Below are 25,000 nucleotides of genomic sequence, written 5' to 3' on the forward strand. Positions count from 1 at the left end.
ACTACCAAACCCACACAAAACAACACAGCACTAGCCAAATTAAGCTTAATCACCACTCTGTCTACCCCCTAACCAGACCAGGGACCCCACCAGGCCTCTCCCAGCCGACTACTTCTATCACCACTATGAGGAGAGCAGTTCAGGCGTGTACATCAATTACAGGGAGGTACTGGCGCGTCTCGAGCTGGCCCCGGGCTCCTACGTAATCATACCTGCCACCTTTACGCCAGACACACCTGGACAGTTCATGGTCAGAGTATATTCCCCTAAGCCCTTCCATCTGTCAGCCCTGCCCCTGCCCCCTGCCTCTGACGGGTGATGGGGCCAGGAGGGAGGGGGTGATGGAAGGAGAGATAAAGAACATGAGAAAGGAAAGATGAGGAGGGTAAGGGAGGGAGGGAAAGAAAAGGAGAGAGAGAGAGAGAGAGAGAAGGTGGGAGGAAAGAAGATAATGAGTGAATGAATGGATGAAAAAGATAGAGGGGGAAAGGAGAGTAAGAGAGGAGAAGGGGAAGAAGAGATAGAGAGATGGAAAGAAGGAAAGGAATGAATTAATAGAGAGAGAGAGAGAGAGAGAGAGAGAGAGAGAGAGAGAGAGAGAGAGAGAGAGAGAGAGAGAGAGAGAGAGAGAGAGAGAGAGAGAGAGAGAGAGAGAGAGAGAGAGAGAGAGAGAGAGAGCTATAATTTATCTGTGATGTAAACAAAAGCACAAAACAACCAAGCCTTATCATTAATTTACATATACAAGTTATGAACACGCATAGTTGAATTAGAATAGATTTAGAAGATGAGAGAGAGAGAGAGAGAGAGAGAGAGAGAGAGAGAGAGAGAGAGAGAGAGAGAGAGAGAGAGAGAGAGAGAGAGAGAGAGATTTAATTTATTTTTATGTATACGATAATCCTCAAGAAATGTACGAATATCAATGTTAATTTAATATCCGCTTTCATTGATGTAGCTACAGTGTATGTTTATCACCATTATCTATGTATATATTTATATCTTTCCTTTCACGTTGGTAATGCAAGGCTGAGGTTACCATGTCGTGCACCACTGGTTGACTTCGTACCTGCGAGAAAATTATTGTATGTACCTACTTACTTTTATAATGTAGGTGTGTTATATAATAATGTGTGCAGCCAGTGTAATGGTTATTTGTTTGCCTCTTGTTTGATTATAAAGTGATGGACTAAATGTATTCCTGCTCTTCATCCTCCCCCTCCTCCTCCTCTTCATCCTTTCCTCTTTATTTAATCACATTGTTGGTTCTTATTCGATTATAAAGTGACGGATTACATTATTTTTTCCTCCTCCTCCCCCTCCTTCACCTCGTTAACTTCTCCCCCTCTTCTTCCTCCTCCTCCTTTCCTCATTGCTTTATTACGTCTCTCGGTTGAGCAATAATGATAGAATAAGAAAGTGGAAATGATAGAAAGGAGATGGTAGGAGGAGGAAGGGAGGAAAGAAGGAGGAAGAGAAAACTGGAAGAGGGAGGAGAAAAATGGAGAATATGAAGTAAGGAGAATAATGGATGCTTGTGGGGACCAAGACTGAGTGAGTACTGTGTTTCCATGTTGCTGCTGAAGACTGGAGTACTGTTAGATAAGGGCATCACTGGCAAGAGGAAGAGTGCTGTCCACAAGTCACCTGATGAGAGCAGGGACTGGCCAAGAGGACCTGAAGAGGGTTGAGGGCTGGGTGGGAAACTACTACTATTACTGTTATATTCAGTGAGACAGCCCATCCATTCCTGTGGTGGTGGCGTGGGTGGTTGCCTCAAAACCTTATGTTGTGCCCACTAGGCTGTTTTGCTGTCTGAGCTATGGTTAAGAGTTTGAGGACTCACCAAATTGATTGATTTTATTTTATTTATTTATTTTTTTATAAAAATTTTCACTGATATATATCTGTTGTTTCTCTCCGGAGACTCTTCAAGGTAACAGTAACCTTTTTTTTCTTTTTATGGAAAGCATTAAGGGTAACCAACCAGGTTTATGGGTAGGGCAAAGTAAAGGTTTATGGGTATTTTTGGTTTTAATAAAAAAATTTGTTGTATTTCTCTCTGGCCAAAGGCTCATGGGTCCCATATCATGTCTGCCTGGTGGGATAATTCCACTACTATACATTATAATGCTGGGCCCCCACGTCTCCACTAGTGCCCTTGGTTCTGCTTAAGCTGACACGGTTGTCCTATATAAATATTTAACTTAATTTCCAGGCGTTTCCTGACTCTGATGTAAAGAAAACCTCATCACAAATAAATAACCTCAAAATACCCAAATAACAAATAATAAATCTTAAACAAACACTGGAATGACCAGCCACGCTGATCCTGAAACCATTGCTAGTGATACCAGTAAATATGTCCACTACAGAGGAAACTTACCTGGCATCCTGGCACAGGCCTTGCCCTTGTTAACACTGTTGTTGTTGGGGATGTGTGGGCCTTGCAGGCTGTGGTGCCAAAGCCTTTAGTGCCTCAAAGGTGTTGGTAACTGGCAGGTTATCTTGTCACATCATGGCGAGTCGTCCACTTTTCTGGAGGGAGAGCCTGCAGGTGCTGTGTGGCTGTGTGGGGCACCGAGGAGAGTGTTCCTCAGGGCTCAGGCGACGCTGGACTGTGCATGTGGCCACTGAGGCGGCTATATCCCATCCACGGTCAGGCACAGACCTTCCAGGCTGTGTGAAGATAAATAAATCCTTGTAGCTGGACTATCTGATGGTGCAGACTGCCAGAGAATAATGACACATCAGTCAACCTCTCACAAGCAGCGCCATCTGCCTGTTGCTACAAAACGTACCTCGAAAACTTCACCAGGTAATTTCATTACCATCAAATAACATCACCAGATAATACCACCACACACAGATAACACCATGACCACCAAATTTCTGATATAATTTTTTTCCCCTAAAATAAAAACAGTCAAACTTTCCTCCTACAAAAAAAAAAAAAAAAAAAAAAAAAAAAAAAAAAAAAAATCTAATATCACACACACACACACACACACACACACACACACACACACATATATATATATATATATATATATATATATATATATATATATATATATATATATATATATATATATATATATATATATATATATAAAGAACCAATAAAACATTAGGCAAGAGGTCACACGAGAAGGCACCGGGCGGGCAGGCACCACTGCACCGGTCCCAAGTATTTACCACTCCTCTCCTGAAACTCACCATGGCCCCACTCCCGGCACTCATCACCAGGGAGAATTTCAAGTCCTTTCTGGAGAGTTTTGACACCGTGCTGACTGACTGTGATGGTGCGTGTGGTGATGAGTTAGTGCTGAGATCGGATGCGGAGATGTAATCTGGTGGTGGTGATATATGACCTGGTGATCTTATACTATGATTGGTGGTAATGTTTGAGTGTGTGATAATGCAATCTGGCGGTGGTGATGACTACTTGGTGAGTTTTGTAGCTGGCGATGTCTGAGTTGGCGGTGAGAGTTGGTGATGTGATTGGTGGTGAGACGAGATATGGTGATGTAATTTGGTGGTGACTTACCTAGTGATGACTGGTGATGCTTATTGAGTGATGAAGTGGTGAGGTGGTGAGAGAGAGAGAGAGAGAGAGAGAGAGAGAGAGAGAGAGAGAGAGAGAGAGAGAGAGAGAGAGAGAGAGAGAGAGAGAGAGAGAGAGAGAGAGAGAGAGAGAGAGAGAGAGAGAGAGAGAGGCTTGAAATAAAAATGTTACCTGTATCTGATTGGTGATGAAAGGTCTTGGTGATGACATGAGAGGCTTAGTGATGAGTGGTGATATAATGGGTAGTGATGATGACTTGGTGACTATGTGAGAATGCTAATTTTGACATTTTGAGTGGTAACAGGTGAATTAGTGTAGTGACCTTCCCCAGGTGTGCTGTGGCATGAGGACCGTCTGATTGGCCAGGCCCAAGTGACCCTCAACACACTGCAGGCACTGGGCAAGAAAGTGTTCTTTGTTACCAACAATTCCATCAAATCCAGAGATGATTATATCGAGAAGTGTGGACGTTTGGGCTTCAAGGCTACCAAGGTGTGTGTGTGTGTGTGTGTGTGTGTGTGTGTGTGTGTGTGTGTGTGTGTGTGTGTGTGTGTGTGTGTGTGTGCGTGTGGCATGCGGCTTTGACCCGTACCTGAGTTATCTGAAGGTGATGAGGGCAGCATCATACCTGGAGAGACCAGGCTGCTTGTTTCTGGCCACAAACACTGATGAAAGGTTCCCAGTGGCTAGCAAAGGACTTGTCTATCTTGGTGGGTGTTTGTGTGTGTGTGTTATCTCAATGTAAATAAACCAATATTATTTTTGCTTGTGTATGCATTTTGCCTGTGCATTTTGAGTGGGTGGCATTGCTGGCCTGGTATATAGATGACTATATACCAGGCCAGCTATGCCACCCACTCAAAATGCACAGGCAAAATGCATACACAAGCAAAAATAATATTGGTTTATTTACATTGCATTTTCTCATCAATAAACAACTACTATTACTACTAATACTACTACTACTTATAATCTAATCTTATAAATCTCCCTATTGACTCGGCACTAAAAACCTGATACTTCTGACCACTAACCCATGCATCTTCAGCTCTCAGCCACCTTCCTCTCATTCACTGGCCTAACTAAAGACAGAATAAAGCTACCTAAATCTAATATTCTCCTCTCTAGGTACACTAAAGGTGCTTAAGTCTATATATTCCCTTTCTTAGATAAAAGAAAATAATTATAACTATATATTGTTCCATTTAACTGCCTTCACAACAGATAGAGTGAAGGATACTAAGATTCTATTCCTATTTCCCTCCCACAGGCACTGGGTGTGTGGTGCGGTGCGTGGAGACAGTGGCAGAGCGGCTTGCCACTGTCATGGGCAAGCCTTCCACTAAGATGTTCTCTGTCATTCAAGAGAAGAACAGCTTGGACCCTAAACGTACCCTTATGATTGGTGATAGGTGAGAGAGAGAGAGAGAGAGAGAGAGAGAGAGAGAGAGAGAGAGAGAGAGAGAGAGAGAGAGAGAGAGAGAGAGAGAGAGAGAGAGAGAGAGAGAGAGAGAGAGAGAGAGAGAGAGAGAAAGGAGGACATTTCATTGCTCCATCAGATTCCCTCTTACATGCCTTCCTTTCTCACCAAGATAATTTTCAAAGGCCAATGATGCAGAAATCCTTATCAGACTATCGCTAGAGTCACAAAACACCTTTGAAAACCCTAGTAACTTCCACTGAAAACTGGTAAAAGTATGCAAGTTATGATGGTGAAATGTTTAATAAGCTGTGCCTCACTGTAACATTACATCCCCAGTTTTAGGACACTTCTGTACCTCCATTAGATCCTCATAAATCTACACCTCTCTAATGGAAGCTAAATGTGTAATAATCTGCATCTATCTCTACTAAATGCTAAATGTTCAATGACCTGCCTCTCTAACAGAAGCCAAACATTTCAGGTGCAACACAGACATACTCTTTGGCAAAAACTGTGGGCTGCAAACTTTGGTGGTGCTGTCGGGGGTCACCACTCAGGCCGACCTGGAGAAGTGGGCAGCTAGTGATGACCCGGAGCAACATGCCCTGCTTGCTGACTATTGCCTCACTCAGCTGGATGATCACCTGGCTTTCCTTGACCCTAAGCAGGAGCAGAAATAACACAAAAAACCCACCTTTACTAACTTTGTGTAGCTCACTGTGTTAGGTACATTAGTGTTAGGCAGATTAGTAACACAAAGACCCACCTTTACAAGTACTAATGCTCTCTCTGCCTAAGTTTGTGTGTTAGGCAGGAGAGACTAATTTTTATGTGCCCAATGTAGAGGCTGGGAAAGGAGTGGTGAAAAGATTACAGTAATAATTGATAGAGATGTAATATTCAGATCATGTATGTAATGGATGGGAGATAAAGAGGTGCAATACTCAGATCTTGTATATAATGGATGGGGGATAAAGAGAGTTTTAGATGTCTGTGAAGGAAGTAGGAATGTTTAGTGAGGAATATTAAATGAGAGAGGTTCAAGATTTAGGAAAAGAATTTAAATATGAGAGATGAGAGATAAAGAAAGTGTTACATGTTTGTGAAGGAAGGAAGGAATACGAAAAAGAGTGATTGTTTAAAGTGATTGTGTGGTGTTGATGAAAAATTTTTAAGTACAGTAGTAATGCATTTATGAAGAAAATATTCAAATTGTACTGTACTTATGAAAAAAATTAAGTAGTAGTGTGTTATTTGATGAGAGAAGAGTTATTATAAAAAGAAGTCCAGTAATAAAATATATATGAATATGATGAATGTGATCTGAATTCCCCACTACAAATTATTACAAAAAATAAGTGTACACAAAAGTGTGTACACAAAAGTACACACTTCCATCCTACCTCAGTGAGGTACTCACTGAGGTACTCAGTGAGGTACTCACTTCACAAGACATTTCATGTCAAATTATTTGAACATAAAACATATCTCACTACACAACACATTCCCTACAAAGTCTCTCTTTCTCTCTCTCTCACACGCATAGCATTACAATCACTCTCTCTTTCTCATACACAGTCTTACAATATCTCTCTGCTCCTCTCTCTCACACACACACACACACACACACACACACACACACACACAGACTAACCAGAAGCCTTCCACCACTACTTCCCAACCAAGAGCATCACAACGCACCCTTCTGATACTCCCTGGATGACACCCTGCATTAAAAGACTCATGCGTCAGCAGACCTGGGCGTTCCACTCCTGCCCGATCCTTTACAGGAAACTAAGGAAACAGAGTAATCAGGGAGATTAAGGCTACAAAGGCAAACTATTACCCAGACAAGATACACCACCTCAAGCTGACCAACAACTGACAGTGGTACGCTAAGATCAAAGCTTTGTGTGGCCTACAAAAGCACACTTCGTCTCTTCCTTGCACCTCACACCTTCCTGCTACTCTCGCGGCTCAGGAGATGAACGATCACTTTGCTGCTATCTGTCAACCCTTTCCTCCCCTCCACACCACTCTGCTTCCTGCCTATCTTCCGGCCCCCCTCTCATCCCCCCAGTGTCCAGGCGGTGGATGTTTTTAAGAGAATACTCAAATTCAAACCAAGATCCACCACACCCACTGACCTTCCTATAAAAATTTACAAGGAATTTGCTGTAGAGCTAGCAACACCGCTATGCTCAATAATAAACGCTTCACTCTCCCAACACTCTTGCCCCGAGGACTGGAAGACATCTTACGTCACCCCCATCCCCAAATTCTCCAGTCCACAGTCACTCAATGACCTCAGACCAGTCTCTATCACCCCCATCCCTAGCCTTATTTGTGAAGATTTTGTATATGACTGGGCCTACACCAAAATCTGTAATACCGTGGATATCAGACAGTTTGGAAATATTAAAGCCACCTCCACCTCCCATTACCTGACCAGCTTCCTTGAATTCATCCACAGCCACCTGGACAAGCGAAACACCCTCTCTAGCTGTTGCTTTTGTGGACTTCAAAAAGGCTTTTGATCTTGTTGATCACACTGTTGTCATCAGCAAGGCAGTGAGTCTGGGTCTCCCTCCTAACCTGATAGCGTGGCTAGCCGACTTCCTCACAGGGAGGCGTCAGGCCGTTCGCTATCAGGGCTCTGTCTCTACTTTCCAACAGCTGACTTGTGGGGTCCCCCAGGGGACCAAAGATGGGTCCTCTATGCTTCCTCCTCTCTCATTAACGACGCCCTCACTGACACCCCCCATCGCTGGAAGTATGTGGACGACTGCACCGTGGGCGTCCCAGTTTCCACCAAGAACCCGGACTACTCGCCACTGCAAGCGATCCTGGAGCGGCTGCAGACGTGGACGGAGGGAGAGCAGGATGACCATCAACCACAACAAAACTGTGGTGATGCATTTCTGTACCTCCTCTGTACCAGTGCCCCCTCCCCAGCTCTCAGTGGGCCCTCACCCCCTCCAGGTGGTCCGATGTGCCAAGCTCCTCGGAGTCACGGTGGATGACCAGCTGACCTGGAAGCAGCATGTCGCCAGCACCATAAGATCAGCTACCTACAGGCTGTACGTGCTGCGCAGACTCAGGTCGCTGGGGACGCCGAAAGATGAGTTAAGGGGGGTGTTATCTTACTTTCATCCTCCCCAAACTCATGTACGCCTCCCCAGCGTGGTCCTCCTCCCTCACACAAACTCAACAGCTACAGTTGGAGATGTGTGCAGAAAAGGGCGTGCAGGGTCATCCCTTGGCCCTGCATACACCACCTATGAAGAAGCCCTGAACACCCTGAAGCTGTCCAGACTATCCACCAGGTACAGTGAGGCTCTGGAGAAGTTTGGAAGGGGACTTCTGAATCATCCACGTCTCAGAAACATGCTGCCGCCTGACGCGCCTCGCCCTACCCGTGCCACCAGACACCACAATAAGATTACGCCCCTAAAGGCGCCACGTACAGACTGGTACAGACTCAGTGCGATTCCCACCATGGTGCGAGACATCAATCAATAGTCTCTTCTAGATTTGACTTACCTTTAGGATTAATGTCAAGTATTTCCCCACCCCCCAATGTACATTTTCAGTTTGTGGACTGCCTAATGAATAAACCGTTTATTATTATTATTATTATTATTAACACTTTCATCCTTTTCTACTTTATAGTCACACAATCTCTCTCTCACACAATCACCCTGTCATCCCTCTTTCTCTCTGCCTTACCCCTGATCCTCCTGCTGACAGTTGTGGGGCGGCCTGCTTGGCACTGCACTTGGCAAACCAGCTGTTCCCCAGCAACACCACTACCTCACTGGTGTTGTACCAGCTGTTCAGGCACCATCACATCTAGAAGCAAGCCAGTGAGTCAGTAAATAAGTGTTTCTGGCAAGGCAAAGCTGCCAGGTAGCCAGATTTAATGAGAATAAGTGGCAATAAATAAACAAACAAATAATAAAATAATAAAATAGTCATAAATTAGGGCAGCAGATTAGGCTGGTGTAGAATGGTCATGACATTTCAAGAGCCAATAGATATAATCCTTCACATCTTGCCAACATGTAGACAAACAGATAGTACTGACAAACACTTTGAATTGCAATTGCTGTTACAGGTGTTTATGAGTGTTCTGGTATGTGACAAGAGCACCAGCAGTATGTGGTAATCACCTGCAGGTCATGGCAATCTGCGGTCATCACCGCTAAAATACCACACGAGAAATTAATCTGATACATAAAATTCTGACTTGTACAAAAAGAAAACGAACTACGATGTACAACCTTAAACATACAAATAATTCTTACTCCAACATTCTTAATGTACTTATATATCAAAAGAGAAAACATTAGAGGCATTGACTAAACTAACTGCTATGAGGAACAGGTGGAAAAGGTAATTAGGTACAACATTAGAACACAAAGGAGGACATAGTAGTAATAAAAGAAGAAGAAGAAGAAGAAGAAGAAGAAGAAGAAGAAGAAGAGAAGAAGAAGAAGAAGAAGAAGAAGAAGAAGAAGAAGAAGAAGAAGAAGAAGAAGAAGAAAGAAGAAGAAGTAGAGAGCTCTCTGATAGGTACACCAACTAATAGGCTGACAGATGGACTAATAGAGATACTACTACTACTACTACTACTACTATCCGTAATGAACCGATGCTGGGCCCCCACGTCTCCACTAGTGCCCTTGGTTCTGCTTCAGCTGACACGGGTTGTCCTATATAAATATTTAACTTAATTTCCAGGTGTTTCCTGACTCTGATGTAAAGAAAACCTCATCACAAATAAATAATAACACCAAAATACCCAAATAAGGAATAATAAATCTTAAACAAACACTGGAATGACCAGCCACACTGATCCTGAAACCATTGCTAGTGATACCAGGAAATATGTCCACTACAGAGGAAACTTACCTGGCATCCTGGCACAGGCCTTGCCCTTGTTAACACTGTTGTTGTTGGGGACGTGTGGGCCTTGCAGGCTGTGGTGCCAAAGCCTTTTAGTGCCTCAAAGGTGTTGGTAACTGGCAGGTTATCTTGTCACATCATGGTGAGTCGTCCACTTTTCTGGAGGGAGAGCCTGCAGGTGCTGTGTGGGGCAACCGAGGAGAGTGTTCCTCAGGGCTCAGACGACGCTGGCCTGTGCATGTGGCCACTGAGGCGGCCTATATCCCATCCACGGTCAGGCACAGACCTTCCAGGCTGTGTGAAGATAAATAAATCCTTGTAGCTGGACTACCCGATGGTGCAGACTGCCAGCGAATAATGACGCATCAGTCCACCCTCTCACAAGCAGCGCCGTCTGCCGGTTGCTACAAAACGTATCTCGAAAACTTCACCAGGTAATTTCATCACCATCAAATTACATCACCAAATAACATCACCACACACAGATAACATCATGACCACCAAATTTCTGATATAATTTTTTTTCCCAAAATAAAAACATCGTCAAACTTTTCTCCTACAATAAAAAAAAAATCTAATATCACACACACACACACACACACACACACACACACACACACACACACACACACAATATATATATATAAAGAACCAATAAAAGATTAGACAAGAGGTCACACGAGAAGGCACCGGGGCGGGCAGGCACGCGCTGCACCGGTCCCAAGTATTTACCACTCCTCTCCCAGAACTCGCCATGGCCCCACTCCCGGCACTCATCACCAGGGAGAATTTCAAGACCTTTCTGGAGAGTTTTGACACCGTGCTGACTGACTGTGGATGGTGCGTGTGGGTGATGAGTTAGTGCTGAGAAAAGATGCGGAGATGTAATCTGGTGGTGGTGATATATGACCTGGTGATCTTATACTATGATTGATGGTAATGTTTGAGTGTGTGATAATGCAATCTGGCGGTGGTGATGACTACTTGGTGAGTTTTGTGGCTGGCGATGTCTGAGTTGGCGGTGAGAGTTGGTGATGTGATTGGTGGTGAGATGAGATATGGTGATGTAATTTGGTGGTGACTTACCTAGTGATGACTGGTGATGCTTATTGAGTGATGAAGTGGTGATGAGAGAGAGAGAGAGAGAGTGAGAGAGAGAGAGAGAGAGAGAGAGAGAGAGAGAGAGGAGAGAGAGAGATGGAGAGAGAGAGAGAGAGAGAGAGAGAGAGAGAGAGAGATAGAGAGAGAGAGAGAGAGAGACGGAGAGAGAGGGAGAGAGGCTTGAAATAAAAATGTTACCTGTATCTGATTGGTGATGAAAGGTCTTGGTGATGACATGAGAGGCTTAGTGATAAAATGAGTGGTGATGTAATGGGTAGTGATGATGACTTGGTGACTATGTGAGAATGCTAATTTTGACATTTTGAGTGGTGACAGGTGAATTAGTGTAGTGACCTTCCCCAGGTGTGCTGTGACATGAGGACCGTTTGATTGGCCAGGCCCACGTGACCCTCAACACACTGCAGGCACTGGGCAAGAAAGTGTTCTTTGTTACCAATAATTCCACCAAATCCAGAGATGATTATGTCGAGAAGTGTGGATGTTTGGGCTTCAAGGCTACCAAGGTGTGTGTGTGTGTGTGTGTGTGTGTGTGTGTGTGTGTGTGTGTGTGTGTGTGTGTGTGTGTGTGTGTGTGTGTGTGTGTGTGTGTGTGTGCGTGCGTGTGTGTGTGTGTGTTATATAAATAATTTGTACTGTTTATTAATTTTGTATTTTTGTGGTCAGTCAGATTTATCTATTTCTCTCTTACATTTCATAATTTCTTTCTTTTTTCATCACTACTTCTACCATTACTACCACTACTGCTACTACCACCATTATTACATTTTTAGCAATAGTAGTAGTAGTGGTAGAGTGGGAAACAGGTGGAAGTAGGCAGGTACATTTGATAAAGGGAATACCACATATTGGCCTGGTGGCTTCCTGCACCAGCTCTTTACTCCTGCCTATGCTATATTCCAGGAGGACATTCTGAGTTCAGCCTATGTGTTGGCACAGTACCTGAAGCAGCAGGGCTTTCAGAAGGTGTATGTGATGGGCATGGGAGGCATTGTGAAGGAGCTGCAGGCTGAGGGAATACAGTCCACTGGTAGGGAGGTAAGGGAGAGAGAAAGAGGGAGAGAAAAAGAGAGAGATGATATTGTCAAGATTTTACTTATTAAAATGCTGCTTACTGAAAATTTATCATGAATATCACCCTGAAAACCCAGACAACTTCCACTACAGCCTGTCAAAGATGCAGAATACCTGTTAAACTGTCACCAGTCACAAAAATACCCTTGAAAAACCCTGACAATTTACACTACAGCCTGTCAGAGGTACAGAATACTTGTTAAACTATCATTGGTCATAAAAACACTCTTGAAAACACTGGCAACTTCCACTACAGCCTGTTATATGAGAAAAGATACTAAAAGTTAATGAATATGGGTCAGAATTCTACTTAACTGAACAGCAGAGAAGAAAACCATTCACTTACATAAACATATATACTGAAGCTACCTTTCCTCTATAACTAGTGGAGAACAAACTAGCCAATATATAAACACCACACATTTGACATCGCTAGCAAAACAAGCAGAAACCTAACTCTAATATTCTCCTCTCTAGGTACACTAAAGGTGTTTAAGTCTATATATTCCCTTTCTTAGATAAAAGAAAGTAATTATAACTATATATTGTCTCACTTAACTGCCTTCACAACAGATAGAGTGAAGGATACTAAGATTCTATTCCTATTTCCCTCCCACAGGCACTGGGTGTGTGGTGCGGTGCGTGGAGACAGTGGCAGAGCGGCTTGCCACTGTCATGGGCAAGCCTTCCACTAAGATGTTCTCTGTCATTCAAGAGAAGAACAGCTTGGACCCTAAACGTACCCTTATGATTGGTGAGAGAGAGAGAGAGAGAGAGAGAGAGAGAGAGAGAGAGAGAGAGAGAGAGAGAGAGAGAGAGAGAGAGAGAGAGAGAGAGAGAGAGAGAGAGAGAGAGAGAGAGAAGGAGGACATTTCATTGCTCCATCAGATTCCCTCTTACATGCCTTCCTTTCTCACCAAGATAAATTTCAAAGGCCAATGATGCAGAAATCCTTATCAAACTATCGCTAGAGTCACAAACCTCCTTTGAAAACCCTAGTAACTTCCACTGAAAACTGGTAAAAGTATGCAAGTTATGATGGTGAAATGTTTAATAAGCTGTGCCTCACTGTAACATTACATCCCCAGTCTTAGGACACTTCTGTACCTCCATTAGATCCTCACAAATCTACACCTCTCTAATGGAAGCTAAATGTGTAATAATCTGCATCTATCTCTACTAAATGCTAAATGTTCAATGACCCGCCTCTCTAACAGAAGCCAAACATTTCAGGTGCAACACAGACATACTCTTTGGCAAAAACTGTGGGCTGCAAACTTTGGTGGTGCTGTCGGGGGTCACCACTCAGGCCGACCTGGAGAAGTGGGCAGCCAGTGATGACCCGGAGCAACATGCCCTGCTTGCCGACTATTGCCTCACTCAGCTGGATGATCTCCTGGCTTTCCTTGACCCTAAGCAGGAGCAGTGCTAAGTTTAGGCCTAATGAAAACTCCATTCATGTATTAACACAGGAGAGCAAATCTGTCTGTCTGTTTGTTTGTCTATGGCTGTCAGTCAATCTATCTATTCTTCTTTCTACCTATCAAATTTTTCAATTTATCTACCTGCCTGTCTATCTATCAATTTTATTTATTAGTCTGTTTGCCTACCTATGTCAGTAAATCTGTCTCCCTATACATCTACCTATCAATCTATCCCTCTATCTACCTACATTAATTCAAGCATCAGGTACAGGTAGATAGACTGATACATAATGCACACTCACATGCTTTTTTGCTAACTCTGCCTGGCTAAGTTATATGTCAGGTAGAGAAATAACACAAAAAAGTGTAGACAAAAGTGTGTACACAAAAGTACACACTTCCAGCTTGCCTCAGTGAGAATGGCCACTCACTGGCACTCTGTACTCATGTTTGAAAAGACGTTTCATGTCAAATTATTTGAACATGCAACATATCTCACTACATAACACATTCCCTACAAAGTCTCTCTTTTTCTCTCTCTCTCTCTCTCTCACACGCATAGCATTACAATCACTCTCTCTCATACACAGTCTTACAATATCTCTCTGTTCCTCACACACACACAGACTAACACTTTTATCCCTTCTACTTTATAGTCACACAATCTCCCTCTCTCTCTCTCTCTCTCTCTCTCTCTCACACAATCACCCTGTCATCCCTCTTTCTCTCTGCCTTACCCCTGATCCTCCTGCTGACAGTGTGGGCGGCCTGCTTGGCACTGCACTTGGCAAACCAGCTGTTCCCCAGCAACACCACCACCTCACTGGTGTGTACCAGCTGTTCGGGCACCATCACATCTAGAAGCAAGCCAGTGAGTCAGTAAATAAATGTTTCTGGCAAGGCAAAGCTGCCAGATAGCCAGATCTAATGATATAAGTGGCAATAAATAAACAAACAAATAATAAAATGATAAAACAGTCATAAATTAGGGTTGCAGATTAGGCTGGTGTAGAATGGTCATGACATTTCAAGAGCCAATAGATATAATCCTTCACATCTTGCCAACATGTAGACAAACAGATAGTACTGACAACACTTTGAATTGCAATTGCTGTTACAGGTGTTTATGAGTGTTCTGGTATGTGACAAGAGCACCAGCAGTATGTGGTAATCATCTGCAGGTCATGGCAATCTGCGGTCATCACCGCTAAAATACCACATGAGAAATTAATCCGATATACAAAAATTCTGACTTGTACAAAAATATGAACTACAATGTACAACTTAAACATACAAATAATTCTTACTCCAATATTCTTAATCTACTTGTATATCAAAAGAGAAAACATTAGAGGCATTGACTAAACTAACTGCTATGAAGAACAGGTGGAAAAGGTAATTAGGTACAACATTAGAACAAAAAGGAGGACGTAGTAGTAATAAAAGAAGAAGAAGAAGAAGAAGAAGAAGAAGAAGAAGAAGAAGAAGAAGAAGAAGAAGAAGAAGAAGAAGAAGAAGAAGAAGAAGAAGAAGAAGAGCTCTCTGATAGGTACACTGACTGATAGGCTGACAGATGGACTAATAGTACTAGTAGTACTAGTAGTACTACTACTACTACTATCCGTAATGAACTGATGCTGGGCTCCCACGTCTCCACTAGGGAAAATCTTAAGAACAACGCACCAAGGATTATTTTCAATAAGGTGTGCTTTCAAGAAGTGTAAGTAGTATAGCTACATGTCTGTCAAGATTTTACTGATCGCTCGTTGATACAGTAAAATCCCTCTCATCCGGCAGCTTCAAGTATCCGGCACATTTTTCCCTGAGCCTTAAAATCAATAAAAAATTAATTTGTACTCATAAAATTGATTAAAATTCCCGCACGAGGCATACTCTGTCCCCTCACCACTAGAGCGCACTGCTTCGTGCCACCCGCGGCCCACTGCACTGTGTTTACTCAGTGACTCAGTCCTGCGTGTGCACTGTTTATCGCCTGACGCCTTCATCATGCCTAAAGTTGTAGAAAAGATGGAGCGTGTTGTGCTTACACTTAAGCAGCTGATCAGATCAGCTGATCTTTGTTATGGTAAAATGCGTGAGTGTAGGGTGGTGATTGTGGACATAATTTCACTTCTATTCCAGTATCCGGCATGTCGGTGGTCCCGTTGATGCCGGATAAGAGGGATTTTACTGTATTACAATGTTAAAATTTCTCCAGTATTCGTGAGATCCATCCTGCTTACCTGTCCGTGCTGAAGTTACACTGCGTGCGTTCGTGCGTTGGTTTAGGTTAGGTTAGGTTAAAAGCATAGGTTAGGTTAGTAACCTTAGGGGGTCCAGGGGGGTGCAGCCCTCCTGGATAGCAGGCGGGGCTCCAGGGGGGCGCAGCCCCCCGGTTAGGTTAGGTTAGTAACCTTAGGGGGGGGGGTCCAGCGGGGGCGCAGCCCCCCCGGTTAGGTTAGGTATATAGTTATTCTGGCATATTGGTTAAAACTTAAATTTTACCCCAACATTTTTTTTATTCTAGGGAAATTTCCCCAGATTTTCAAAGCCCATTTATTGCTCTTTTATGTCCCCCCCGCCCAAAAAAAACCCAATTCCCCACGTGCCCCCAAGCTTGTTGGGGAAGAGGGGAAAAGATTGATATGTGTGGAGGTGTATTTCTTAAGAATTACCTCCACTAGTGCCCTTGGTTCTGCTTCAGCTGACATGGTTGTCCTATATAAATATTTAACTTAATTTCCAGGTGTTTCCTGACTCTGATGTAAAGAAAACCTCATCACAAATAAATAACCTCAAAATACCCAAATAACGAATAATAAATCTTAAACAAACACTGGAATGACCAGCCACGCTGATCCTGAAACCATTGCTAGTAATACCAGTAAATATGTCCACTACAGAGGAAACTTACCTGCCATCCTGGCACAGGCCTTGCCCTTGTTAACACTGTTGTTGTTGGGGACGTGTGGGCCTTGCAGGCTGTGGTGCCAAAGCCTTTAGTGCCTCAAAGGTGTTGGTAACTGGCAGGTTATCTTGTCACATCATGGCGAGTCGTCCACTTTTCTGGAGGGAGAGCCTGCAGGTGCTGTGTGGCTGTGTGGGGCACCGAGGAGAGTGTTCCTCAGGGCTCAGGCGACGCTGGCCTGTGCATGTGGCCACTGAGGCGGCTATATCCCATCCACGGTCAGGCACAGACCTTCCAGGCCGTGTGAAGATAAATAAATCCTTGTAGCTGGACTACCCGATGGTGCAGACTGCCAGCGAATAATGACGCATCAGTCATCCTCTCACAAGCGGCGCCATCTGCCGGTTGCTACAAAACGTACCTCGAAAACTTCACCAGGTAATTTCATCACCATCAAATAACATCACCAGATAACACCACCACACACAGATAACATCATGACCACCAAATTTCTGATATATATATATATATATATATATATATATATATATATATATATATATATATATATATATATATATATATATATATATATATATATATATATATATATATATAAAGACCCAATACAAGATTAGACAAGAGGTCACACGAGAAGGCACCGGGCGGGCAGGCACCGTTGCACCGGTCCTAAGTATTTACCACTCCTCTCCCGGAACACACCATGGCCCCACTCCCGGCACTCATCACCAGGGAGAATTTCAAGTCTTTTCTGGAGAGTTTTGACACCGTGCTGACTGACTGTGATGGTGCGTGTGGTGATGAGTTAGTGGTGAGATCAGATGCGGAGATGTAATCTGGTGGTGGTGATATATGACCTGGTGATCTTGTGCTGACTGACTGTGATGGTGCGTGTGGTTATGAGTTAGTGGTGAGATCAGATGCGGATATGTAATCTGGTGGTGGTGATATATGACCTGGTGATCTTATACTATGATTGGTGGTAATGCAATCTGGCGGTGGTGATGACTACTTAGTGAGTTTTGTGGCTGGCGATGTCTGAGTTGGCGGTGAGAGTTGGTGATGTGATTAGTGGTGAGACGAGATATGGTGATGTAATTTGGTGGTGACTTACCTAGTGATGACTGGTGATGCGGAGTGAGTGATGAAGTGGTGAGATGGTGATGAGAGAGAGAGAGAGAGAGAGAGAGAGAGAGAGAGAGAGAGAGAGAGAGAGAGAGGCTTGAAATAAAAATGTTACCTGTATCTGATTGGTGATGAAAGGTCTTGGTGATGACATGAGAGGCTTAGTGATAAGATGAGTGGTGATGTAATGGGTAGTGTTGATGACTTGGTGACTATGTGAGAATGCTAATTATGACATTTTGAGTGGTGACAGGTGAATTAGTGTAGTGACCTCCAGGTGTGCTGTGGCATGAGGACCGTCTGATTGGCCAGGCCCACGTGACCCTCAACACACTGCAGGCACTGGGCAAGAAAGTGTTCTTTGTTACCAACAATTCCACCAAATCCAGAGATGATTATGTCGAGAAGTGTGGACGTTTGGGCTTCAAGGCTACCAAGGTGTGTGTGTTTGTGTGTGCGTGTGTGTTATATAAATAATTTGTACTGTCTATTAGTTTTGCATTTTTGTGGTCAGTCAGATTTATCTAACTATTTCTCTCTTACATTTTATAATTTCTTTTTCATCACTACTTCTACCATTACTACCACTACTGCTACTACCACCATTATTACATTTTTAGCAATAGTAGTAGTAGTGGTAGAGTGGGAAACAGGTGGAAGTAGGCAGGTACATTTGATAAAGGGAATACCACATATTGGCCTGGTGGCTTCCTACACCAGCTCTTTACTCCTGCCTATGTTATATTCCAGGAGGACATTCTGAGTTCAGCTTATGTGTTGGCACAATACCTGAAGCAGCAGGGCTTTCAGAAGAAGGTGTATGTGATGGGCATGGGAGGCATTGTGAAGGAGCTGCAGGCTGAGGGAATACAGTCTACTGGTGGGGAGGTAAGGGAGAGAGAGAGAGAGAGATGATAGTCAAGATTTTACTGATTAAAATGCTGCTTACTGAAAATTTATCATGAAAATCACCCTGAAAACCCAGACAACTTCCACTACAGCCTGTCAAAGATGCAGAATACCTGTTAAACTGTCACCAGTCACAAAAATACCCTTGAAAAACCCTGACAATTTACACTACAGCCTGTCAGAGGTACAGAATACTTGTTAAACTATCACTGGTCATAAAAACACTTTGAAAACCCTGGCAACTTCCACAACAGCCTGTTATATGAGAAAAGATACTAAAAGTTAATGAATATGGGTCAGAATTCTACTTAACTGAACAGCAGAGAAGAAAACCATTCACTTACATAAACATATATACTGAAGCTACCTTTCCTCTATAACTAGTGGAGAACAAACTAGCCAATATATAAACACCACACATTTGACATCGCTAGCAAAACAAGCAGAATACACTGGATAAATCACCTTTCCCCTATAGCCAATATGTACACATCCCTATTCAAACTCAGTAACAGTACAGACAACAGAGTATACCTCACCTTGTCTCTCCCAGCCTGAGGTGTACGACGGGGGCAGTCTGAGCACCCTGATGGACAAGATGAAGCTTGATCCTGACGTGGGGGCTGTGGCATGCGGCTTTGACCCGTACCTGAGTTATCTGAAGGTGATGAGGGCAGCATCATACCTGGAGAGACCAGGCTGCTTGTTTCTGGCCACAAACACTGATGAAAGGTTCCCAGTGGCTAGCAAAGGACTTGTCTATCCTGGTGGGTGTTTGTGTGTGTGTGTTATCTCAATGTAAATAAACCAATATTATTTTTGCTTGTGTATGCATTTTGCCTGTGCATTTTGAGTGGGTGGCATTGCTGGCCTGGTATATAGATGACTATATACCAGGCCAGCAATGCCACCCACTCAAAATGCACAGGCAAAATGCATACACAAGCAAAAATAATATTGGTTTATTTACATTGCATTTTCTCATCAATAAACAACTACTATTACTACTAATACTACTACTACTTATAATCTAATCTTATAAATCTCCCTATTGACTCGGCACTAAAAACCTGATACTTCTGACCACTAACCCATGCATCTTCAGCTCCCAGCCACCTTCCTCTCATTCACTAGCTTAACTAGAGACAGAATAAAGCTACCTAAATCTAATATTCTCCTCTCTAGGTACACTAAAGGTGCTTAAGTCTTTATATTCCTTTTCTTAGATAAAAGAAAGTAATTATAACTATATATTGTCCCACTTAACTGCCTTCACAACAGATAGAGTGAAGGATACTAAGATTCTATTCCTATTTCCCTCCCACAGGCACTGGGTGTGTGGTGCGGTGCGTGGAGACAGTGGCAGAGCGGCCTGCCACCGTCATGGGCAAGCCTTCCACTAAGATGTTCTCTGTCATTCAAGAGAAGAACAGCTTGGACCCTAAACGTACCCTTATGATTGGTGATAGGTGAGAGAGAGAGAGAGAGAGAGAGAGAGAGAGAGAGAGAGAGAGAGAGAGAGAGAGAGAGAGAGAGAGAGAGAGAGAGAGAGAGAGAGAGAGAGAGGACGACATTTCATTGCTCCATCAGATTCCCTCTTACATGCCTTCCTTTCTCACCAAGATAATTTTCAAAGGCCAATGATGCAGAAATCCTTATCAAACTATCGCTAGAGTCACAAAACTCCTTTGAAAACCCTAGTAACTTCCACTGAAAACTGGTAAAAGTATGCAAGTTATGATGGTGAAATGTTTAATAAGCTGTGCCTCACTGTAACATTACATCCCCAGTCTTAGGACACTTCTGTACCTCCATTAGATCCTCACAAATCTACACCTCTCTAATGGAAGCTAAATGTGTCATAATCTGCATCTGTCTCTACTAAATGCTAAATGTTCAATGACCCGCCTCTCTAACAGAAGCCAAACATTTCAGGTGCAACACAGACATACTCTTTGGCAAAAACTGTGGGCTGCAAACTTTGGTGGTGCTGTCGGGGGTCACCACTCAGGCCGACCTGGAGAAGTGGGCAGCCAGTGATGACCCGGAGCAACATGCCCTGCTTGCCGACTATTGCCTCACTCAGCTGGATGATCTCCTGGCTTTCCTTGACCCTAAGCAGGAGCAGTGCTAAGTTTAGGCCTAATGAAAACTCCATTCATGTATTAACACAGGAGAGCAAATCTGTCTGTCTGTTTTTGTCTATGGCTGTCAGTCAATCTATCTATTCTTCTTTCTACCCATCAAATTTTTCAATTTATCTACCTGCCTGTCTATCTATCAATTTTATTTATTAGTCTGTTTGCCTACCTATGTCAGTAAATCTGTCTCCCTATACATCTACCTATCAATCTATCCCTCTATCTACCTACATTAATTCAAGCATCAGGTACAGGTAGATAGACTGATACATAATGCACACACATGCTTTTTTGCTAACTCTGCCAGGCTAAGTTATATGTCAGGCAGAGAAATAAGACAAAAAACCCACCTTTACTAACTCTGTGTAGCTCACTGTGTTAGGTACATTAGTGTTAGGCAGATTAGTAACACAAAGACCCACCTTTACAAGTACTAATGCTCTCTCTGCCTAAGTTTGTGTGTTAGGCAGGAGAGATACTAATTTTTATGTGCCCAATGTAGAGGCTGGGAAAGGAGTGGTGAAAAAGATTACAATAATAATTGATAGAGATGTAATATTCAGATCATGTATGTAATGGATGGGAGATGAAGAGGTGCAATACTCAGATCTTGTATATAATGGATGGAGGATAAAGAGAGTTTTAGATGTCTGTGAAGGAAGTAGGAATGTTTAGTGAGGAATATTAAATGAGAGAGGTTCAAGATTTAGGAAAAGAGTTTAAATATGAGAGATGAGAGGTAAAGAAAGTGTTACATGTTTGTGAAGGAAGGAAGGAATGTTGAGTGAGGATAAATATGAAATAACAGATGTGAGATTTAGGAAAAGGTGTTATATATGAGAGATGGGAGACAAAGAAAGTGTTGTATTTTTGTTGAGGAAGGAAGAAATGTTTTGTGAGGATAAATATTAAATGACAGAGGTTCAAAATTTAGGGAAACTTTTTAAATATGAAAGAAGGTAGAGAGGTTTTGATATCTGAGAAGTCTGCGAGTGAAAGAAGATTTAGAGTGAATTAAATGATAAGTGCAGCAAGATTTAAGGGAAAACTTTGTATATGAAAGATGAAAATAGTGAAGGGAATTTTTGATGCCTGTAAAGTCTGTCAATGAAAGAATATTTAGTAGAAATTAAATGACAAGTACAACATTTAGAGAATGGTGTCATGTATGAAAGTTAGAAGATGAATAGTGTTTGGTTTCTATGAAGCAAGAGAGAATGGTTGAAGTGCACTAGATTTGCTTATGTAGTTCCAGATTTTATGTTTAAAGTGTATACTCATGATTTTCATGCATTCCTCAGGGTTGGTTTGTCGTGTGTCATGTATTTCAGAGTGTTTCAAATTATTGGTGTGATGATGTATGATTTCCTTTGTGTGTTTTCCTGTCTTGTGAGTGAAAAGTTGTATATTTCAGAGTGCTTTTAATTATCAGTATGTCTTGATATATTTTCCTTTGTGTATTTTCCTATCTTTAAAATGAAAATGAGTGAATTTCTATTTAATTTTTACTTTATTGTTATTTAAATATAGATGGAGAAAGAATGGACTATGTATGTGTGTGGTATAAGTACACTATATAAGTACACTATATTTCACTGTCACACACACAATTGCTATCACTATATTTTTGTAGGGAATTAATTAAGAAGCTTTTACTTGACAGTTGGATTAGGGTAGGTTAGTTTTAAGAAATAAACAGCAATTGTGATGACTTGTAACAGTGAAATATACAGTGTTACTTATCAGAAAAATTAAATAGTTTGGTCACAGATCAGAAAATTATATAGTTTGGTGAGAGTGAGATGAGTGATATGACAAACTCTGCCTCTCTATTTGAAATGCATTGGTTTATTTGGCTTCTGACCACAATCCTCTCCTAAATTGCCATCAGAACCAAGAACGATCAGATGGCAGGACTTTATTCTTGGAAAACCCAAAGAATTGAAAAGAGAAAACTCTTTAACAAATGCAGTAAAACACATGTAAACAATGTCTTTTATCCTGCAAAATACAGTGAGTGTGTACCATTAGCAAGTATATCAGTGAAGTAGAAAACTGTCTCTTAACCCATTCACTGCTACCTGGCATATCTTTCCTTGAATTATGTCACTCATATATTTCTTTGTGTCCTATAGTCAACACTAAACATTACTGTGGCTTAATTCTGAAAGATCTACCCTTTTAATCCATTTTCCTTTCTTGTAGGTGTTTTAAAGGGTTTGCAAAATGCTTTTATTGTTGTGAATTGTTGTGTATTGCAGTGACAAGGTTAAAAATGCAGTAAAAGACACCTAAACAACATCTTTTACTCCACAGCACAGAGCAGAGTGTGTACCATCAGCTAACTTGCCATTAAAATAGAAAAGATTATAAATTTTGTACTCTAGCAAGTAATGAGTTATCTATGCAAAGTTAGCCATCACAAGTTTTTTTTTTCATGTAGGAGAGACATTGGTAAAAAAAAAAAAAAAAAAAAAAAAAAAAAAAGCCCACTGAGATGCCAGTGATAAAAGAACTAAATATTGCTTTGGTCAGAGCGCATTGGTTGTAAAATATGTGTGCAAAGTATCTAAGTGCAGTGTGTGTGTGTGTGTGTGTGTGTGTGTGTGTGTGTGTGTGTGTGTGTGTGTGTGTGTGTGTGTGTGTGTGTGTGTGTGTGTGTGTGTGTGTGTGTGTGTGTGTTATAATTTATAATTCCTGATGCTTGGTAATGCAATGTGGTACTTATGAAAGTGGTACTTATGAAAGGGATAATGTAATGTGGTACTTAGAGAAAGTCATTGTCATGGTAATATGAAAAAGAGTGATTATTTAAAGTGATTGTTTGGTGTTGATGAAGAAAAATTTTTAAGTACAGTAGTAATGCATTTATGAAGAAAATATTCAAATTGTACTGTATGAAAAGAATTAAGAAGTAGTGTGTTATTTCATGAAGAGAAGAGTTATTATGAAAAGAAGTCCAGTAATAAAAATATATGAATATGATGAATGTGATCTGAATTCCCCACTACAAATTATTACAAAAAAATACTCTGAAATATTTAGAGACAAAAGCCAATTAGAAATAAAAACTTGAGGATTACAATGAAAAATAGAATATTATGAATGTAGTGTAAATTATATACTACAATAACCATCACTACACATTACAAGGAATCTCACAAAGTACATTTATAGTGACTGGGAGTACAAAAGCTCTTAAATCATATAGGAAACTGATAAATTTAGGTCTTAACACAAAACACAAGACCATAAGAAAATAAGGGAAGCTGTAGGAAGCCACCAGCCCTACACGTGGCAGTCCCTGTACAATGCCATGCCCTTTGCTCTCCCATCACTACAAACACAAACACTGACTTGTAAACCTTCTTACAAATGGAAAGAAGACTGACTAACACTCAAATCCCACTACAGTAAACAACATATGAACAGAAACATGGCCACTGAAGAAAATGGGAAAGATAGTTGGAAAGAGCAGAGATGAGAATGTTTAGGTGGATAATTGGTGAAGTGAGAGGAGGAGTGGAATGCAATGCAGAAGTGATAAGAAGATAAATTAGAAGGTTTAGCCAGGAACTGATTAAGAGACACTGGAGAAAGCTAGTTTAGAGAAGACTGGGAAGACAGAGAATGAGAGATGGAGGATAGAATTGTGGTGGAACTGGAAAGGATGAGAGGCACAGAGGAAGATGCAAGGGAAAAAAACAACTGGAGAAGACTTGTATGTAGTGGCAACAATGCACTCTAGGGAAATGACCAAAAGAGAAGGAGAAGTGGAAGGAAGATGCAGAGGGGCAGAAACAACTGGAGGAGACATGTATATGGTGCCAATGACTCACTCTAGGGAAATGGCCAAAGGAGAAGGAGAAGAACAAGTGGTAGGAAGGTGCAAGGGGCAGAAGCAATTGGAGGAGCCTTGTATATGGTGCCAATGACTCACTCTAGGGAAATGGCCAAAGGAGAAGGAGAAGAACAAGTGGTAGGAAGGTGCAAGGAGCAGAAACAACTGGTGAAGACTCATATATGGTGCCAATGACTCACAAAGAGACAGTAAACAATAAAATCTTACAACAATAAACAATATTTTCATCCCCACTTCAGTAAAGTGTAAATTTTAGTACCATTACAGTGTACAATATTCTCATTTCCATTACAGTGTGCAAAATTTAGTCCCACTACAGTAAACATTTCACTTTCATTACAGTATATAGTCACCTCTTCCCTTCTAAAATACACAAGGACTTTCACACACTTACAAAATATGGTGCTACAGTAAATGCCTGATATGATTAACTATCTGAAGGAGAAAAAAAAAAAAAAAAAAAAAAAAAAAAAAAAAAAAAAAAAAAAAAAAAACTAGATATTTTATTATGCTACATACAC

The 25,000-nt window shown here is 41.8% G+C and overlaps 5 protein-coding genes across 10 annotated transcripts in view; 4 read left to right on the forward strand and 1 right to left on the reverse strand.

Annotated features, from left to right (window-relative positions):
- The window catches only part of LOC135093100 (calpain-9-like), a 10,025-nt gene extending 8,733 nt beyond the window's left edge, over positions 1-1,292 (forward strand). For both annotated transcript variants that reach the window (XM_063991994.1, XM_063991993.1), the window contains one exon: positions 77-1,292. In XM_063991994.1, the coding sequence (XP_063848064.1) occupies positions 77-319 (243 nt within the window). In that variant the 3' untranslated portion in view covers positions 320-1,292. The remainder of the gene's footprint in view (positions 1-76) is intronic.
- LOC135093108 (uncharacterized) overlaps positions 1-19,135 on the reverse strand; it is a 21,690-nt gene extending 2,555 nt beyond the window's left edge. For 2 of the 4 annotated variants that reach the window (XM_063992011.1, XM_063992010.1), the window contains exons 1-3: positions 3,888-4,111; positions 3,217-3,350; positions 2,384-2,676 (exon numbers count right to left, since the gene is read on the reverse strand). In XM_063992011.1, coding sequence (XP_063848081.1) covers positions 2,509-2,676; positions 3,217-3,350; positions 3,888-3,999 — 414 coding nt within the window. In that variant the 5' untranslated portion in view covers positions 4,000-4,111 and the 3' untranslated portion in view covers positions 2,384-2,508. Of the gene's footprint in view, positions 1-2,383; positions 2,677-3,216; positions 3,351-3,887; positions 4,112-8,717; positions 8,841-9,902; positions 10,191-14,250; positions 14,371-16,427; positions 16,830-19,015 lie in introns of those variants that run through there. The other 2 variants (XR_010263194.1, XR_010263195.1) reach the window with 2 other exon arrangements.
- LOC135093107 (glycerol-3-phosphate phosphatase-like) lies at positions 4,139-6,301 on the forward strand. Its single transcript, XM_063992009.1, has 3 exons — positions 4,139-4,275; positions 4,836-4,977; positions 5,470-6,301. Exons 1-3 carry the CDS (start codon positions 4,176-4,178, stop codon positions 5,666-5,668), a joined length of 441 nt encoding a protein of 146 aa, XP_063848079.1. The 5' UTR covers positions 4,139-4,175; the 3' UTR covers positions 5,669-6,301.
- LOC135092979 (uncharacterized) lies at positions 10,651-13,521 on the forward strand. The gene is made up of 6 exons (XM_063991804.1): positions 10,651-10,746; positions 11,378-11,521; positions 11,919-12,053; positions 12,265-12,274; positions 12,709-12,843; positions 13,307-13,521. Exons 1-6 carry the CDS (start codon positions 10,651-10,653, stop codon positions 13,519-13,521), a joined length of 735 nt encoding a protein of 244 aa, XP_063847874.1.
- LOC135093106 (glycerol-3-phosphate phosphatase-like) lies at positions 16,725-23,602 on the forward strand. 2 transcript variants are annotated; one of them, XM_063992008.1, is made up of 6 exons: positions 16,725-16,859; positions 17,845-18,005; positions 18,318-18,455; positions 19,030-19,243; positions 19,804-19,945; positions 20,412-23,602. In XM_063992008.1, the coding sequence occupies exons 1-6, from the start codon at positions 16,784-16,786 to the stop codon at positions 20,608-20,610; spliced, it is 930 nt and encodes a 309-aa protein (XP_063848078.1). In that variant the 5' UTR covers positions 16,725-16,783; the 3' UTR covers positions 20,611-23,602. The 2 variants fall into 2 exon arrangements, with proteins under 2 accessions (XP_063848078.1, XP_063848077.1); XM_063992007.1 differs by lacking the exon at positions 16,725-16,859 and adding an exon at positions 17,061-17,230.
- Positions 23,603-25,000: the final 1,398 nt, after the last annotated feature.

Source organism: Scylla paramamosain, chromosome 41 (genome assembly GCF_035594125.1).
Source record: "Scylla paramamosain isolate STU-SP2022 chromosome 41, ASM3559412v1, whole genome shotgun sequence".
Taxonomy (NCBI): Eukaryota; Metazoa; Arthropoda; class Malacostraca; order Decapoda; family Portunidae; genus Scylla; species Scylla paramamosain.

Excerpts from the sequence above, each read along its gene's own strand:
- LOC135093107 (XM_063992009.1), top strand. The coding sequence starts at position 4,176 with ATGAGGGCAGCATCATACCTGGAGAGACCAGGCTGCTTGTTTCTGGCC. Across the intron at positions 4,276-4,835 it reads CAAAGGACTTGTCTATCTTG|GCACTGGGTGTGTGGTGCGG; the intron begins GTGGGTGTTTGT and ends TCCCTCCCACAG. Across the intron at positions 4,978-5,469 it reads ACCCTTATGATTGGTGATAG|GTGCAACACAGACATACTCT; the intron begins GTGAGAGAGAGA and ends CAAACATTTCAG.
- LOC135092979 (XM_063991804.1), top strand. The coding sequence starts at position 10,651 with ATGGCCCCACTCCCGGCACTCATCACCAGGGAGAATTTCAAGACCTTT. Across the intron at positions 10,747-11,377 it reads ACTGTGGATGGTGCGTGTGG|GACCGTTTGATTGGCCAGGC; the intron begins GTGATGAGTTAG and ends CTGTGACATGAG. Across the intron at positions 12,844-13,306 it reads TAAACGTACCCTTATGATTG|AAGCCAAACATTTCAGGTGC; the intron begins GTGAGAGAGAGA and ends CCTCTCTAACAG.
- LOC135093106 (XM_063992007.1), top strand. The coding sequence starts at position 17,146 with ATGGCCCCACTCCCGGCACTCATCACCAGGGAGAATTTCAAGTCTTTT. Across the intron at positions 19,244-19,803 it reads CAAAGGACTTGTCTATCCTG|GCACTGGGTGTGTGGTGCGG; the intron begins GTGGGTGTTTGT and ends TCCCTCCCACAG. Across the intron at positions 19,946-20,411 it reads ACCCTTATGATTGGTGATAG|GTGCAACACAGACATACTCT; the intron begins GTGAGAGAGAGA and ends CAAACATTTCAG.